General features: G+C 43.4%; 1 protein-coding gene and 6 non-coding genes across 7 annotated transcripts; 3 read left to right on the forward strand and 4 right to left on the reverse strand.

Annotated features, from left to right (window-relative positions):
• Positions 1-266: 266 nt before the first annotated feature.
• TRNAN-GUU (transfer RNA asparagine (anticodon GUU)) lies at positions 267-340 on the forward strand. The gene has a single exon. It is a non-coding gene; the product is annotated as a tRNA-Asn (tRNA).
• Positions 341-1,474: 1,134 nt separating this feature from the next.
• On the reverse strand, positions 1,475-1,615 carry LOC142485666 (U4 spliceosomal RNA). The gene has a single exon (XR_012798673.1). It is a non-coding gene; the product is annotated as a U4 spliceosomal RNA (small nuclear RNA).
• A 1,521-nt stretch (positions 1,616-3,136) lies between these two features.
• LOC142485661 (zona pellucida sperm-binding protein 3-like) lies at positions 3,137-16,045 on the forward strand. Its single transcript, XM_075584483.1, has 7 exons — positions 3,137-3,181; positions 10,541-10,659; positions 10,940-11,043; positions 11,112-11,289; positions 11,372-11,492; positions 11,577-11,668; positions 15,751-16,045. The coding sequence occupies exons 1-7, from the start codon at positions 3,137-3,139 to the stop codon at positions 15,890-15,892; spliced, it is 801 nt and encodes a 266-aa protein (XP_075440598.1). The 3' UTR covers positions 15,893-16,045.
• On the reverse strand, positions 3,469-3,609 carry LOC142485668 (U4 spliceosomal RNA). Its single transcript, XR_012798675.1, has one exon. It is a non-coding gene; the product is annotated as a U4 spliceosomal RNA (small nuclear RNA).
• On the forward strand, positions 4,255-4,328 carry TRNAN-GUU (transfer RNA asparagine (anticodon GUU)). The gene has a single exon. It is a non-coding gene; the product is annotated as a tRNA-Asn (tRNA).
• TRNAV-AAC (transfer RNA valine (anticodon AAC)) lies at positions 5,687-5,759 on the reverse strand. Its single transcript has one exon. It is a non-coding gene; the product is annotated as a tRNA-Val (tRNA).
• On the reverse strand, positions 8,025-8,160 carry LOC142485675 (U4 spliceosomal RNA). The gene has a single exon (XR_012798682.1). It is a non-coding gene; the product is annotated as a U4 spliceosomal RNA (small nuclear RNA).
• Positions 16,046-18,584: the final 2,539 nt, after the last annotated feature.

Here is an 18,584-nt window from a genome sequence, read left to right on the forward strand (position 1 = left end):
TAGACTTGAAAAAATAAAATCCATACAGATCAAATGAGCAACTTCAGTAGCTCAGGGACATGGCATGTACTTGCTTTTATATATGTCAATCTTCAGCACCCGGGTGGGTAACCCACTCTTAACACCAACGAGATCATATCAGATATACACACTCGTCATGCAGATAGTATGGACTCATTCATGGTAGGTTTGGTAGGGAAATATATCATCAACATGGTTTGTGCATTATGAACATTATTATAACCACTTTCGACACAACACCCAAGGTCTCTGTGGCGCAATTGGTTAGCGCGTTCGGCTGTTAACCGAAAGGTTGGTGGTTCAAGCCCACCCAGGGACGTCTGTTTTCCACCCGACAGCTCTTTTCTTGACTAGTTCTGCCCATGGAATCAAGTAGCCGGGAAAACCCCGAAAACATTCACATCCCTGATTATATTATACCCACTTATCTCCTTCAAGACATTTAATGAGATTTTAAAATAGAATGTCTGATGACTAATTGTCGTTTCATGCACTAAACAAAAGACTTCTTTTTCTATGCATCAGTGTTGGTATCTATTAAGTGAAGTTGCTTGAGAAACGGGATGCCAGAACAAGAACTATATTAATACTGCTTTTGTTGTGGTGGAAATAGAAACATTTGGTGATAGATGAATCCTAGTGAAGAGCACAGGATTATCTGCAAACCAAGATGGGATTGGAAACATCTGGGGACAATAGGTCGAGTGTGGTCATTGAGAGCGTACAATTATTTCCCACCTAAGATTGCCTCACATGCGATAGATATGTCAATTTATAGATAGAAAGATGCGTTAATAGTTAATACCTGCAATCCTGTGATAACACTCAGTACTCTAACATATCCTTATACATGACACTAATTTCATCATTAGGTATATGTTTCATTGGTTTGACCTGAAAGCCTGACTGCGCAATAACAATTATTATTGAATTATTTTACAATGCATACTTATTCCGGGGCTCCTCCTACATTTTTCATTTGTATGCCAGTCTTCGGGGCATTTTCACGTATCTCACAAAGTTTAGTCCACAGGACATTAAGAAATGACATATGTTCCGTTTAGGTTCTTGCTCAAGACCTTGATGAGGTGGGCAGGCTTGAATCATGTTTTGGTCAAAAGATGCAACCTGATGACTCCTTTGTCAAACAGACGTACCTTGTAAATGTAAACCTGACACTAGTATATTTGAGCCCAAATTGGTAGGAGAGCAGGATTTGTTTTGGTTTTACCAGCAGCAGTTACCCTTGTAAAGGGAGGAGGAGTGCAGTAATCCGTACAGTCTTCCACAAATGTTTGGCCAATTCTTTTCCTTGCGGCATACTCCATAAGGGCATTTTATTCTCTTGTTAGTGATACTTTGCATCATAGGGGTAGGTTATCATCTTGCCTGGTTCCAGCTTTACACCGTTTCCTAAAGAATGGCATTATCTATATTTAGACACAAAGATCAGTCTCTCGTGAGACTGTCAAAAATTGCTAATGCTGACTATATTGCAAGTCATCACAGCGGGGTATTGGGAAAAGTTTTCAACTAGCAATAATCACGCCTCGGGTTAACCTCATGGGCTATGATACTGCCACTGCGCAAAGTTAACTTTCTACTGGCTTAGTGAAACCACCAGCCCACAAGAAGCCCTCATTACACTGGTGGCTAGCAAATGCAGGAGCTGGTTCAGTGCTATGGATTGTGGGAGTTAATATGGTAATTCAACTGTGAACTAGAAAGACTCTCTTGCAGTTCCACAAACAACCACTTGCAGTGTATCTGCATGCAAACGCTTCAGCCAGAGGTGTATTTGGGACCAAATACATGATCTCTCCTCTCTCACCAGTGACCTGACTGTGAAATAACAATTATGATTGAATATTGCTATTTCAAACCTACTGGAAGTTGCTCGAAAACATGATCTCATATGAAAAAGAAATGTTTTCTCGCAGTGATATTCATGTCAAATGTGAAAGTCACACATTTAGACTTGAAAAAATAAAATCCATACAGATCAAATGAGCAACTTCAGTAGCTCAGGGACATGGCATGTACTTGCTTTTATATATGTCAATCTTCAGCACCCGGGTGGGTAACCCACTCTTAACACCAACGAGATCATATCAGATATACACACTCGTCATGCAGATAGTATGGACTCATTCATGGTAGGTTTGGTAGGGAAATATATCATCAACATGGTTTGTGCATTATGAACATTATTATAACCACTTTCGACACAACACCCAAGGTCTCTGTGGCGCAATTGGTTAGCGCGTTCGGCTGTTAACCGAAAGGTTGGTGGTTCAAGCCCACCCAGGGATGTCTGTTTTCCACCCGACAGCTCTTTTCTTGACTAGTTCTGCCCATGGAATCAAGTAGCCGGGAAAACCCCGAAAACATTCACATCCCTGATTATATTATACCCACTTATCTCCTTCAAGACATTTAATGAGATTTTAAAATAGAATGTCTGATGACTAATTGTCGTTTCATGCACTAAACAAAAGACTTCTTTTTCTATGCATCAGTGTTGGTATCTATTAAGTGAAGTTGCTTGAGAAACAGGATGCCAGAACAAGAACTATATTAATACTGCTTTTGTTGTGGTGGAAATAGAAATATTTGGTGATAGATGAATCCTAGTGAAGAGCACAGGATTATCTGCAAACCAAGATGGGATTGGAAACATCTGGGGACAATAGGTCGAGTGTGGTCATTGAGAGCGTACAATTATTTCCCACCTAAGATTGCCTCACATGCGATAGATATGTCAATTTATAGATAGAAAGATGCGTTAATAGTTAATACCTGCAATCCTGTGATAACATTCAGTACTCTAACATATCCTTATACATGACACTAGTTTCATCATTAGGTATATGTTTCATTGGTTTGACCTGAAAGCCTGACTGCGCAATAACAATTATTATTGAATTATTTTACAATGCATACTTATTCCGGGGCTCCTCCTACATTTTTCATTTGTATGCCAGTCTTCGGGGCATTTTCACGTATCTCACAAAGTTTAGTCCACAGGACATTAAGAAATGACATATGTTCCGTTTAGGTTCTTGCTCAAGACCTTGATGAGGTGGGCAGGCTTGAATCATGTTTTGGTCAAAAGATGCAACCTGATGACTCCTTTGTCAAACAGACGTACCTTGTAAATGTAAACCTGACACTAGTATATTTGAGCCCAAATTGGTAGGAGAGCAGGATTTGTTTTGGTTTTACCAGCAGCAGTTACCCTTGTAAAGGGAGGAGGAGTGCAGTAATCCGTACAGTCTTCCACAAATGTTTGGCCAATTCTTTTCCTTGCGGCATACTCCATAAGGGCATTTTATTCTCTTGTTAGTGATACTTTGCATCATAGGGGTAGGTTATCATCTTGCCTGGTTCCAGCTTTACACCGTTTCCTAAAGAATGGCATTATCTATATTTAGACACAAAGATCAGTCTCTCGTGAGACTGTCAAAAATTGCTAATGCTGACTATATTGCAAGTCATCACAGCGGGGTATTGGGAAAAGTTTTCAACTAGCAATAATCACACCTCGGGTTAACCTCATGGGCTATGATACTGCCACTGCGCAAAGTTAACTTTCTACTGGCTTAGTGAAACCACCAGCCCACAAGAAGCCCTCATTACACTGGTGGCTAGCAAATGCAGGAGCTGGTTCAGTGCTATGGATTGTGGGAGTTAATATGGTAATTCAACTGTGAACTAGAAAGACTCTCTTGCAGTTCCACAAACAACCACTTGCAGTGTATCTGCATGCAAACGCTTCAGCCAGAGGTGTATTTGGGACCAAATACATGATCTCTCCTCTCTCACCAGTGACCTGACTGTGAAATAACAATTATGATTGAATATTGCTATTTCAAACCTACTGGAAGTTGCTCGAAAACATGATCTCATATGAAAAAGAAATGTTTTCTCGCAGTGATATTCATGTCAAATGTGAAAGTCACACATTTAGACTTGAAAAAATAAAATCCATACAGATCAAATGAGCAACTTCAGTAGCTCAGGGACATGGCATGTACTTGCTTTTATATATGTCAATCTTCAGCACCCGGGTGGGTAACCCACTCTTAACACCAACGAGATCATATCAGATATACACACTCGTCATGCAGATAGTATGGACTCATTCATGGTAGGTTTGGTAGGGAAATATATCATCAACATGGTTTGTGCATTATGAACATTATTATAACCACTTTCGACACAACACCCAAGGTCTCTGTGGCGCAATTGGTTAGCGCGTTCGGCTGTTAACCGAAAGGTTGGTGGTTCAAGCCCACCCAGGGACGTCTGTTTTCCACCCGACAGCTCTTTTCTTGACTAGGTCTGCCCATGGAATCAAGTAGCCGGGAAAACCCCGAAAACATTCACATCCCTGATTATATTATACCCACTTATCTCCTTCAAGACATTTAATGAGATTTTAAAATAGAATGTCTGATGACTAATTGTCGTTTCATGCACTAAACAAAAGACTTCTTTTTCTATGCATCAGTGTTGGTATCTATTAAGTGAAGTTGCTTGAGAAACGGGATGCCAGAACAAGAACTATATTAATACTGCTTTTGTTGTGGTGGAAATACAACTATTTGGTGATAGATGAATCCTAGTGAAGAGCACAGGATTATCTGCAAACCAAGATGGGATTGGAAACATCTGGGGACAATAGGTCGAGTGTGGTCATTGAGAGCGTACAATTATTTCCCACCTAAGATTGCCTCACATGCGATAGATATGTCAATTTATAGATAGAAAGATGCGTTAACAGTTAATACCTGCAATCCTGTGATAACACTCAGTACTCTAATGAACATAACATAACAAGTGAAGATGCTCATTCTCTGCCATGTGACTTGAAACACTAAATGATCTAGTACTTATCTTTGCAACATAACATGCAACATTCTAAGAATTCTGTTTCAGATTCTAAATCAAAGAATCACTTGTTTGTATAGTGTCTGGTTTCTAATAGACCATATACAGTGTGAATCTTTTTTCAAAAACGTGTTTAAAAAATAAATTATATATATACATAATTTGGCAAATATTGTGGGATTTTTGCAGTTCTGTTTAATAAAAAGATCAAAATAAGTAACACAATTTTTTTTTGCAGAAGATGGTTTTGATCCATTGACCACATGTTAACAGAAGACTGTGTGCAAGTCCCTTATACTTGTTTTGTTTGGTGTTTGTAATAGACAATATACATAATTGTACAATGAAAAAACATTATATCAATATACATGTATGAAAAGTTTGGCAAATAAAGTGGCATATTTGTAGTTCTGTGGTCTAAAATGATAAAAAAAAATAGGTAAATAACAGATTATATTCAAGTTTTCTTTTGTGTTGAGAAGATAGCCAGGCTCAACAGTATATTCCTCCTGATTCATATGCATCACTTTAATCTATTTAAATATAATAATCTCACATTTTCTAGGAGATAATTGATGCATAATTGAAAGATGGAAAGCTTTATTTTCATTCTTTATACATTAGCTTTCTTTTCCTCGTTTTGAAATATCTGAGCATTCTCTCGTATGTAATTGGTAGTAGCGCAGCAAAAGGGATTGCACAAATGACCTTATATCTAGAAATATCAGAACAAACTAACAATTTAATATAATTTGACTTTAAAAAAGAAGGCTGTTTCTGCCCGGTCTCGAACCGGGGACCTTTCGCGTGTTAGGCAAACGTGATAACCACTACACTACAGAAACTGAGTTACACTGCAATTTGAATTTGGAAACCTGATGTGCAGTATTCTCACTTACACACTAGACGGTATTTCCAAGCATAAGTTGCTTGGCTCACACATGCACCCAGACAGTTAAAAGAAAGACTACATTTCCCAGCAGTCCTCTCACTCATGCACGCTGCTTGTCTAGGTGCATTTCCAAGCATACCTTGCTTGGCTCACACATGCGCAGTTAATATTGGATGTGAAGGAAAGACTACATTTCCCAGCAGGCATTGCCAGCTTCGCGCATGCTCAGTCTTCACCCCCCTCCCCCCCCCCCCCCTCCTCCCTCCCCTCCCCCCCCTCCCCCCCCCCCCTCCTCCCTCCCCTCCCCCCCTCCCCCCCCCCTCCTCCCTCCCCTCCCCCCCCTCCCCCCCCCCTCCTCCCTCCCCTCCCCCCCCCTCCCCCCCCTCCTCCCTCCCCTCCCCCCCCCCTCCTCCCTCCCCTCCCCCCCCCCTCCTCCCTCCCCTCCCCCCCCCTCCCCCCCCCCCCTCCTCCCTCCCCTCCCCCCCCCCTCCTCCCTCCCCTCCCCCCCCCCCCTCCTCCCTCCCCTCCCCTCCCCCCCCCCCTCCCCCCCCCCCCTCCCCCCCCCTCCCCCCCCCCTCCCCCCCCCCTCCCCCCCCCCCCTCCTCCCTCCCCTCCTCCCTCTCCCCCCCCTCCTCCTCCCTCTCCCCCCCCTCCTCCTCCCTCTCCCCCCCCTCCTCCTCCTCTCCCCCCCCCTCCTCCTCCCTCTCCCCCCCCTCCTCCTCCCTCTCCCCCCCCTCCTCCTCCCTCTCCCCCCCCCTCCTCCTCCCTCTCCCCCCCCTCCTCCTCCCTCTCCCCCCCCTCCCCCCCTCCTCCTCCCTCTCCCCCCCCTCCCCCCCCTCCTCCTCCCTCTCCCCCCCCCTCCTCCTCCCTCTCCCCCCCCTCCTCCTCCCTCTCCCCCCCCTCCTCCTCCCTCTCCCCCCCCTCCTCCTCCCTCTCCCCCCCCTCCTCCTCCCTCTCCCCCCCTCCTCCTCCCTCTCCCCCCCCTCCTCCTCCCCCTCCCCCCCCCCTCCTCCTCCCTCTCCCCCCCCTCCTCCTCCCTCTCCCCCCCTCCTCCTCCCTCTCCCCCCCTCCTCCTCCCTCTCCCCCCCCTCCTCCTCCCTCTCCCCCCCTCCTCCTCCTCTCCCCCCCCTCCTCCTCCCTCTCCCCCCCCTCCTCCTCCCTCTCCCCCCCTCCTCCTCCCTCTCCCCCCCCTCCTCCTCCCTCTCCCCCCCTCCTCCTCCCTCCCCCCCTCCTCCTCCCTCCCCCCTCCCCCCCTCCTCCTCCCTCCCCCCCCTCCTCCTCCCTCCCCCCCCTCCTCCTCCCTCCCCCCCCTCCTCCCTCTCCCCCCCCTCCTCCCTCTCCCCCCCCCCTCCTCCCTCTCCCTCTCCCCCCCCTCCTCCCTCTCCCTCTCCCCCCCCTCCTCCCTCTCCCTCTCCCCCCCCCTCCTCCCTCTCCCTCTCCCCCCCCCTCCTCCCTCTCCCTCTCCCCCCCCTCCTCCCTCTCCCTCTCCCCCCCCTCCTCCCTCTCCCCCCCCTCCTCCCTCTCCCCCTCCCTCTCCCTCTCCCCCTCCCTCTCCCTCTCCCCCTCCCTCTCCCTCTCCCTCTCCCTCTCCCTCTCCCTCTGTAATTATTAGTGGGTGACTGTGTCCGGGACCAGGAGTGCAGCACTGTGGGGTCTGCAGATGAATCAGGGACATCACAGCACTGACCCCCTATGTCAGAAGATCAGCAACTTTATACCTTCCACAAAAAGATACATAAGCAATATCTAACCCAATATATATGTATCTCTTCCAATGTGTCAATTAAATGGGTTCAACATGTTCCTTCCCCCTAATCACAACATACTCTGCATCTAGATACTTATCTCCCGTCAGTATGTCTGCACATGACATTGGATACTTTGTACAAATCCTCACACATCCCTATTTCTATTATACATTGTTATCTCCCTCATCTCATTTAACATTTTATATAAAGTTCTGTGAGTAATCTTGCTGGAGAAACGTGGTGTCAGAAGAATAATTTTATTAATACCTCGTTATTGTGGCTATAACTGAATATTTTAATAGTTTGTTATTTAAACATTAACAGAGAATTAAAAGTACAAGCTTGTTAATAATTTCAGAACATTTCATTAATTAACATTTAAATCATTAGTTTTAACCGTTATATCACAGAACATCTAATCAGTAGATTTTTCAGACAATGTATTATCTATATTTAAACACAAAGATCAGTCTCTCATGAGACTGTCAAAAATTGCTATTGCTGACTATATTGCAAGTCATCACAGCGGGGTATTGGGAAAAGTTTTCAACTAGCAATAATCACGCTTCGGATAAACCTGGGATGTTCATTTTTTTCCATTTTATTTCCTACTGAGTGCGAATAGCCGTGCGGCTATTTGCACTCAACTGAACTGAGTGCGAATAGCCGAGCTGTTAGGAACACTATACTGTCAGTAGGTTTCTATGCCTCTGTGCCCTAGAAAAGCATTAGAAAGTCTTATAGCTCAGTGGTTATGCTCCAGGCCATTAGTATGGGAAACCTGGGTTCGATTCCTGGCTGGGATGTTCATTTTTTTCCATTTTATTTCCTACTGAGTGCGAATAGCCGTGCGGCTATTTGCACTCAACTGAACTGAGTGCGAATTTATTTATTTATTTATAAAATATTTTACCAGGAAGTAATACATTGAGAGTTACCTCAGTTAAGTTCTACTAGCTCGGCTAGTCACACTCAGTTAAGTTCTACTGAGTGCAAATAGCCGCACGGCTATTCGCACTCAGTAGAAAATAAAATGAAAAAATAAACATCCCTGCCAGGAATGGAACCCTGGTCCACTATGCGAATGGCCTGCTGCATAACCACTGAGCTATAAGACTTTCTGATTTTTTCCTGGTGAATAAAGGCATAGAAACCTGTTCATAACAGCTTGGCTATTCACACTCAGTTAAGTTCTACTGAGTGCGAATAGCCGTAAGGGGACAAGGGTTCGATTCCAGGCTGGGATGTTTACTGAGTGCGAATAGCCGTGCGGCTATTTGCACTCAACTGTGAATATCCACTGCCGTTTTTTTGTTTGTGTGTTTTTTTTATATATATATATATATATATATATATATATATATATATATAATATATATATATATATATATATATATTAAATAAATATTGTGCTTAAATCTAGTTGTCAATAGGATAATGATCCAAACTGATGTCTTATCCTATCCAGGTTTCATGTGTTTATCCTAATCCAGAACCAGTTATACCTACAGTACCAACTAGTCACATGTGACCACAATTGGCTATTACTGACCAGCTAGTAGGAATACAAAATGATTTGGATAGTACTGTAGTGATCTGGAACTGTAGGTTGTATTCAAATGATCTGAAGAAAAAGCTACAAAGCTTGAGCTGATAAGGGTCTTGACCTTTACAGTGACCCTTTGTAAACCTCACTGCATTTCTAAATGCATTATACATCCTGTAATATAAATGCATTAGAGTAGCTTCAACTTGATCCATTGGTCCAGTAGTTATTACCAGACCCAATAGTCTTGCATGTACTTAAAGCTGCAGTTCAGTCAATATCCTGCGTGTGTGTTTTTTTAATAAATCAGTTCTGACGTAAGAGAAAATACTTTTAGCATTTTCTGTTTTTAAAAAAACAACTTTGAAAGACCAATTTTCTTGTATTCTATTTTAACAGCCATTTGCTAAGGCACTGCCCCTTCATGTCCTGTCACAAGCCCTGGCACACCCCTTTGTCAGCCCTGCCCTCCCTCTAGCACATGTCAGTGCAGGAGTGCTCATGAATATTCATGAGCTTCCACCGAGACAGAAGCTAAAGAAAAACATATGCCAGGTCTAATTATGTCACCAAATTTCGCCTATCAATACATGGAGAACGAATTGACCTGCAGCTATACAGTTCTTTAGGTAATTAGAGATTGCACACATGAAACTATTGAAGTAAAAAAATAAATTAAAAAAAAGACTGAACTGCAGCTTTAAATGGTTATCGGGACACTGGTCATGCATTCTTGATGAGGGGATGTTCTATTTGCTGTACTGTGATCTACTCTAGCATTATGGTGACTTGGCTGGAGTTAGCTGGCAGATATGGATTTCTATTAGGGGTAGATATGCAGCACTATTTAAACACCATGATCTCCTGGTTCTTAAATTGAAGGACTAGAAGATTCTCTGATATTGATTGACCATAGTGATCTAGTGATTCTTAAATGCACCTTCAAGGAGTCCTAGTCATGCACTTGGGATAACAAATGATTTGTTCATTTAGTGTATTGTCAGGGTTTATTTTATTTTATTACTGATGTCAAACCCATACATGTCACCTATAACAAGAATAAGAACTGTAGATGTAACTAAATCATCCAAAGAACCTGTCAGATATGGTGAAAGCCCAGAGGGTTTTCTCTGTATGATCAGGAGCAGCATAACTCCATAGCAAATAGCACAGCCCTTCTCCCTCACCCTCTCCCCCTTTTTTACTAGATGTTTGAAAGGACTATATAGAGAACTTTCAGGTCTACATTCCAACATTTGATAGGGACTCTGAAAATGGGATTTGCAGGAGAATAACTTCACTAACTACTGCACATGTGTCCTGCATAAGTCCGTACTAGAAGTTGTCTATGCTACATAAGACAAACTGTTGGGAATGCAAATTCTTGGATCACTGGTGATATTGCCTGTTTAGGACTTGTTGTCATTGTCCTCCCTGCAGATGACTCCAGACTGGCTTGTATACAACACAAATCTGACCTATAGCCCAACCCCTTCAAGGAACTCTCCCATCATCAGGACCAACCCAGCTGTGGTTCTCATCCAGTGCTATTACCCCAGGTGAGTATTTGATAAACAGTTGGAGCACAATTGACATTTAATAATTGCCATATACTAAATTACTACCAAGGTAATTGTTCTTAACACACATTGGAATTATGAAATTATTGGGGTGAGTTTAATCTACTGTAAAATACAGTATCTGACTTGGAGATAAAGCACTCCAATCTGTTTCTATCAGAAGTTTCAGACTTTGATGTACTGTAGTCCTGCTGATTAAAAATAAATGAAGCCCCAAGCTGGTTTACGTGGCTGGTGATTCTTTGGTTTTTCTTTGCAGATACGACAATGTGAGCAGCAAGCCAATCAAACCAACATGGGTTCCCTTTAGTTCTACAGTGTCTGTGGAAGAAAAGCTGTCCTTCTCTTTGTTCCTAATGACTGGTAAGTGCATGACCTTTTTGTAAGGGTAGGGGTCTGAATTTTCCTTAACCCTTTCTATCACCTTGTAGATGACTGGAGCTCTCAAAGAACCTCCACCGTGTTCCAGCTGGGTGACATCTTCCATATAGAAGCTTCTGTTGACACTGGGAACCATGTGCCTATGACCATCTATGTTGACAGCTGTGTGGCCACATTGTCTCCTGATGTAAACTCCAACCCCGGTTATGAGATTATTGCACTGAATGGGTATGGCATTATTTGCAGCATTCCTAATCTGACTAGTATTTATCCCATGACTTTCAAGAATGACCATCTCTTTAATCCACAGGTGCCTGCTGGATGGGAAACTGGAGGATTCCTCCTCTGCTTTTATATCCCCGAGGCCTCAACCAGACAAGCTTCAGTTCATGATCGATGCCTTCAGGTTTACTGGGATAGATGCCTCCATGGTGAGAATTCTCCTTGCACTTTCATATAGGCAGCACCTTCTGGGGGATACTGCTGGCATGTGAACACAATGTGCTTCTTCCTAGATCTACATCACATGTCATCTGAGAGCAGCTGCAGCCACTCAGGCACCAAACTCTCTTAACAAGGCTTGTTCCTTCAGTAAAAGCAGCAACATGTGAGTATTTGAGACCAAGTCACAAACTGACTGGCTATCTAAATATTATGATGCATTGGAAGAGCAGCACACAAGGATTGTTCCGACTAGAACCATGCAGTCGTAATCCTGTTGGGCCATCAGACGTCTAACAACTTTTGTAGATTTGCTGTCCCTGTCATGTTCCAGCAGCTCTGAAGGTAAGAGACTCTCTCTGGCTTGTCAAATCCCCTGGATGGTGTAGATGCCTGAATGTGTCTACAGTGTGAGGGGGAATACTATAGGACCTTATTCTGTCATCCAGGGATGTTGGACAGGACATTTAACACTGTCCAGGCCACTTCATGACTGAATATGGTTATATGGTATTCCACTTCATAATGGACCCATATTTGGCATCTATGTCATCCAGGGGTTGGAGACCAGAGACTACTTGTTCCCTTCAGAGCTGCTGGGGACTGAAGCTGTGTTCATGGCTCATACATGAGGTTAGTATTTGCCCGTCAAAGGATTAATGTCGCTGGGTTCCCATTCAGAAGCATGAACACCCACAGCGTTAATCCTCCCTGATCTTCTTACATCTGTATCTTATCTGTATAGCACTGTCCATATACATGGCACTTAACAGCAGTAATACACGACAATGACCGGAATAAGTACTTCGTACATAAAAGTAACATTGGTAAATGACGTTCCTGACCATAAGCGCTTATCTTGGTGGTAAAAAAAAAAACCTTGGTGACCAGAAGGAGGGTACAGTATATAATATAAACTTACTATCTTTCTTTAATTGATGTATAATTTAAAGCAAAGGTGATTTTACATATTAAGGAACCTACATACCAAGACATTATAATGTTGGTGCTAACGCATGTACATGAAGGGAGACAGAAAGAAAATGGAGGAGCACAGGTTGAGGGGTAGATAGAATATAGTAGACTTGGTTCAGGTATATTAATCCCTTAAACGATGGGCATAATGGTATTGTAGTGTTTAATATAATAGACGCTTACACGGCCTTGTGCAAATGATGTCGCATCAAGGTTTCTTTGAATTTTCCCTTCTCTTGTATCTTCTTTCTCCGTCTGTTCACTCCTGTTTCCCGTTCTTTGGTGCAGTGTAACCCTCGGAATAAACAAATTAATAGGTTGAAACAGTGGGAAGCGGTAAAACAGACGAAACGCAGTTTCTGATATTAAAGCAGAAAAGACGGCAAACGCTCACACGGACAAGTGAGTGCAGTCTTTTTGGGGAGGTGTCTTTATCCCCTGCAAACAAAGGTCCTTCAAGGGGAACGCTTCACTTGTACTGAACATACAGTGGGCAATGAGGGTTGAAGATAAGGGGGGGGATACTATTAGTCACACGGCCAAGTTGGAGTGCACACTTTGGATTGTTTTCTTTGGTGCTCCTCTTGCAGACACTGATCAATCCTCCAAGGTTAATAGATTCCTGCCACAAAGTAGTGTGGGCAAAAATGAATCTCCTTACACTCGTTTAAAAGTCCATGGTCTTTATTAAACACAATACTGATAAAATAAAAATGAGAAACAGTGCATAGAACAAAAAGGTGTTCCAAGCACTGGAAACAGTCGGTCCTTTAGGAAATAGTACAGGGCGCGTGGTGTGCAACTCGCTATCTCCGCGTCCGGATACAGTGTTGTGCGTCCGTTGTCCCAATCGACGGTGGCCGCAAAAGGTTCAAAACACTAGGGGGTTTCAAGCTACGCATTTCGCCCTTTCTTGGGCTTCCTCAGGCTCCGGACTACGTGTTTTCAGTGCTTGGAACCCCTTTTTGTTCTATGCACTGTTTTTTCATTTTATTTTATCAGTATTGTGTTTAATAAAGACCATGGACTTTTAAACGAGTGTAAGGAGATTCATTTTTGCCCACACTACTTTGTGGCAGGAATCTATTAACCTTGGAGGATTGATCAGCGTCTGCAAGAGGAGCACCAAAGGAAACAATCCAAGTGTGCACTCGCACTTGGCCGTGTGAGTAATAGTATCCCCCCTTATCTTCAACCCTCAATGCCCACTGTATGTTCAGTACAAGTGAAGGGTTCCCCTTTGAAGGACCTCTTTGTTTGCAGGGGATAAAGATACACTAAAGAAACTAATCCAAGTGTGTATTCACACTTGGCCGTGTGAGTAATAGTATCCCCCCTTATTTTCAATTTTTACTGCCCACTGGGAGTTCAGTACAAGTGAAGGGTTCCCTTTTGAAGGACCTCTTGTTTGCAGGGGATAAAGACACCTCTCCCAAGACTGCACTCACACTTGTCCTTGTGAGTGTTTGCAGTCTTTTCTGCTTTAATATCAGAACCTGCGTTTCGTCTGTTTTACCGCGTCCCACTGTTTCAACCTATTAATTTGTTTATTCCAAGGGTTACACTGCACCAAAGAACGGGAAACAGGAGTGAACAGACAGAGAAAGAAGAAAGAAACAAGACAAGGGAAAATTCAAAGAAACCTTGATGCGACAGCATTTGCACAAGGCCGTGTAAGTGTCTATTATATTGCACACTACAATACCATTACGCCCATCGTTTAAGGGATTAATATACCTGAACAAAGTCTGCTATATTCTATCTACCCCTCAACCTGTGCTCTCTGTTTTCTTTCTGTATCCCTACTTCACTAAGGATCCTGGATAGATCCTTTTGGGGTTTCATAGTCACAGGAAGAGACAAAGAAGCAGAGGGAGACCTTATGAACTTCTAAGGTCGACATTTTATCTGTTTATATTTCCCCACCCACATCATATTTAAAGGTAGCGCCTGGGTTTATCCTACGCATGTACATGAAGGTCACTATGGTACTTCCTACATCGCTCATTGCATCATGCTGAATGCCGGAGCCAGTTTAAATGAAGTAAATATAAATTGGTATAATATTTATAATGGCCATTGTTCTGTCCCAGGCTCACTGTGGCTGAGTTGAAACAGGCAGCTAAACTCATCCCTTATCTGCACAGTCATTCCTTCAAGCTTCTGTAAACTTTTTTTTTGTTAGGTTTTAATTCATTATAAAAAAACAAACAAAAAGGGGAAATCTTGAAGGTTGCTGAATTATAGAAGGTGAAACGACAACTTTTCTGGGAAATCGGTGGTGTGACTACACACTGGCTGCTGGTTTGAAAAGGAAGTGTGCTTGCCTATGAAAGCAGGGAAGGGACAGGGACTGTACCAAGTAGCAAGGGGAGGAGATGCAGTCCAACTCATTGGAGAAAAGGGGGGGCTGCCAACGCAACAGGCTTAGGAAGTTGCATGGTAAAAATTAAGGCTATGGGAACTGCAGCCAGGCAAAAAGCCCATACAGGGAACAGAGCGGCCATACTACTGAAAATGTTACCCTGCTGTACAGTATATACTGCAGCACATTGTTGGTTGATTATTGTAGCAACTTAGACTTCAATTTACGGTAAAAACCTCCAACAGGGGAGAGCTGAGACTAGTTTCCCAGAGGCTGTGGTGGGGGCTGGCCATTGCAAGTTGGGCCTAACTTCTGCATCCAGCTGCCATGCCTCTGGTTGCCACTGCGAGACCTTGGCTTTCCCCAGCTGCTGCCTGCCTCTTCCCACACTGGGCCTGTGTCAGAAACTGGATGTGCCCAGAAGTCCAGCTTCTGATGTTGGAAGATGCAGGGAGTGGTGGTGTCACCTGGAGGTAACTGTATCAGGGGTATGTAGTGGTGTCTATGTGGGGGGAATTCTGTGTGGACAGAGGGGGGGGGGGTTAATGAGTGATATGAGACTGAGGGGAGAGACTGAATGAGGGGGAAGACAAATACCTGTGTGAAACGGGGGGGCAGGTTGACACTAATTCTGGGAAATCTGTTGGCGGCCCTGCTCCCCAACTGGAACCAAGAGGGTTCTGGTTAAATATATTGCGTGGAAACCAATGGGATGTGCAAAACTCTAGTGTAATTAGTATGTACTTTAAAAAAAAACAGGACTTTCAGTCTGCCATGATGGAAGTGCAATATAATTGGTGCATTCATTTGACACGATTCCATTCATAACGCTTGATCGTCGGTACACCTGCCTAGAAGTGAAAACTGTGGTTCAGTGCCAATTGCTTCTACTGTATATCTCTACACAGTTGGTCCCCTGTGGAAGGTCCCAGTAACACATGTAGCTGTTGTGAAACGGGAAACTGTGCAGCAACCGCAGGACAGAGCAGAAGAAATAACCCTCCACAGAATAGAAGACCTTGGAGAAGAGAAGCGGCACTCGGTGAGTGACCTTGTATTCTGCTTCAGACTTTACCTTCCGGCTATGGATAAGATGGAGGGACATGCTGTGATATCAGGGCAGAAGATAATGGTGGTACGAATGGGATGACTTATCCACTGTTTCAAATGGGCACATGATCTGTGTGCTTCTTTAGTGGCCAACTACCAGTCATTGGTTGTAATGTGTACATTTAGCCAGTGGTTATTTTAAATGCAAGCGCACTCATGGGTTCAATCTGTCTTGAGGTAGCAGAATAGTGTTAATCAAACTGCAGATTATGCTGGTGTTACCCAGTTAACACAGAAAATATTGCTTGACTTGCCATTGTTCCCCATTATTGTGACATTGTGTTAATGGGTGCAATGTCTTCTACGATGTTTTAAAAAGGCCATATTACATAAGCAGTTCTATTCCACAAGACACAGAGGGTTGTCTTTTAGCACTAGGAGTCTTATGAAATAATACTGCCTGGTAAATATGGGCTAGAGTCCTAAAGATATAAAGATGGCCAACTTTTTTTGGGTTGTACATTACTTGACCATGGTACTAATCTCTGTTCTATGCTGTTGCCAGCTCTATTCACCCAGATTACCTGACCTATCCTGTTAAAATGCAGAATGAGAACCTCCACAAACCGGAACAATGATGCTTGCTACATGTGTATCTAATACCCAAATATCCAAGGATGCTTTTTGTACTTGCTTTAGGTAGCCCGCTCCAAGTTTGTGTTTTTTAGCAAGCCTGGTGTCTTGCTAAAGTTAATATTTGAGAAGTTCTCCTGGGTGGGAGGGTCCTTTGTTTGGAATTATAGCTTCATTCCACATTACTTTTTGGTTCATAGATGTGTACAGCGCTTTCAGAACATCTCTGGTAAAGGAAATACCCATATATTTAAAGACTGGGAAATAAAACTTACTGAAGCTTTTGACACTGTCATATTCACCAGATGTAATATCCATTGGTTCTACCAACCATTCTCATAACTGGACTAAACTATTTCTGTTTTTGTTACAGGCCCAGACTCAGAGCAAGCATTTGCCACTCTGGGCCCCCTGCTTGTCGTCGGCCCCCCTCACAACAAGGCATCTGCAACAAGGCAGGAGTCCAAGCAGATGGCTGAGATTTGGATGTTGGTGGCAGTGGGTGTTTTGTGTCTTGTTGTAATTTCTACTTGCATTATTGTGACTGTATCACGTATCTCTAAGAGGAGAGTGTTTCTGCAGACTGTGCAGAAATAAAGCTTTTCAAAGTATTACGGTGCCTGGTAATTGTTTTCCAACTCTTCCTATTAATGAATCTCCCTGATTCTTGTTCCTAAACATACTTTTTCTATGGTCCATGAATCTCCTCGTTATCTCAGTATGTCAGTGGATGTGTGAGATTTACTCCTGAATCTCTGCCCTTTCCTGTCACTCTACAATAAAATTTCACATGATTTCCCAACTTGACAATTGCAAAAAAATGTCTTTGGCCTTTCTGTCTCCCAACTTCACTATTCAATAAAGTATGTTACCGATTCAATTCCCAAGTTTCTAAAATGTGGGGAGCAGCCAACTCAAAGGGGCCCTGCTTGAAACCATTTATTTTTAAAGGAGAGGAGGATGTAATGGTCACTATTTCAATGGGGTTTACCCACTCCAGGGACACCGTTATGATCAGTCAATACATGTTGCGTTTGAGTGGTAAAAAGCCATACAATTCCAGTGAGTTGGACCATGTCACCTATTTATAAACGTGCTTTCAATCTTGAGCATAGGGAAGGCCTTGCTAACTCAAAATGATGCACGGATTGATGTATGATCTTGAGCTGTTGGCTACACTTGTATTAAGATCTTCATTGGATAAATCTAGGAAATTAAATCCCTGTAGTCTAAAGTAATTTAAACAGAAATAAAGGACTTCAGCCCACATGTGCTTGGCCATGATGTGCCCTAAGCCCCTATTCTAAGACTAGAGGATACTTTATACTGTTGGGTCCTTTCTTATGCTTTATGGTTATGGCTAGTAGGGAACTAGCGGGTGTATGGAAATGCAGAGCCGTAGAGTGGTATTGCCTGAATATTTATGAAACTGTATTTTGGTAACTGGGGGTAAGGCTAGAAGGGGTTTGGGAAAGCCTTATGAAGGGCTAACCACTCTGTGACAAAGGGCAACAGCAGGTCCAAACATGAGACAGGACATGGTTTAAAACTTCACCAATGCTTTGGTATGCATATCTTGCCATGACCTTCTCTGAAGACTGCTTTGGTCAAAACAATACAGCACACTTATGTAGCCCTCTTTCCCTCTAGCATGAAGGGACTACTGGTGCAGGCAATACCTGTAGGCTCAGAGAGCTGAGCCTCCGCCACTGGGAGCCTGGGTTAACAAATATATAAAGTGGCAGTGCCTCCACCTGCACAGGATCCCAATTATGAGAACCCCAAACAGGAACCAAATAATAACAGCTCACAGAATATGATATATATATATATATATATCTGTATGCTCATCTGCAGGTCTGCAACCCCGCCTTTCCCCATTATCACCCATCACTTCCACTGCAGCAAGGGATTCTGGGAAATGACATGCAAATGAGCACACAGTGTCACTTTTTGCCTCAAAAACCATTTTTAACATGGTTCCCTAGAGGCTTAAGCTTGCTGCATGGTCACAGCTTTGAGCACAGCCAGGGTTAAGGTGCATACCCATAAAACCACC

This window comes from Ascaphus truei, unplaced genomic scaffold (assembly GCF_040206685.1).
Source record: "Ascaphus truei isolate aAscTru1 unplaced genomic scaffold, aAscTru1.hap1 HAP1_SCAFFOLD_620, whole genome shotgun sequence".
Taxonomy (NCBI): Eukaryota; Metazoa; Chordata; class Amphibia; order Anura; family Ascaphidae; genus Ascaphus; species Ascaphus truei.

What these genes read in the sequence shown, in the direction of transcription:
- LOC142485661 (XM_075584483.1), top strand. Translation starts at nt 3,137, where the DNA reads ATGCAACCTGATGACTCCTTTGTCAAACAGACGTACCTTGTAAAT. An exon ending in AACAGACGTACCTTGTAAAT is followed by an intron (nt 3,182 to 10,540) that starts GTAAACCTGACA and finishes TCCTCCCTGCAG; the next exon opens with ATGACTCCAGACTGGCTTGT. An exon ending in TTCAGTAAAAGCAGCAACAT is followed by an intron (nt 11,669 to 15,750) that starts GTGAGTATTTGA and finishes ATCTCTACACAG; the next exon opens with TTGGTCCCCTGTGGAAGGTC.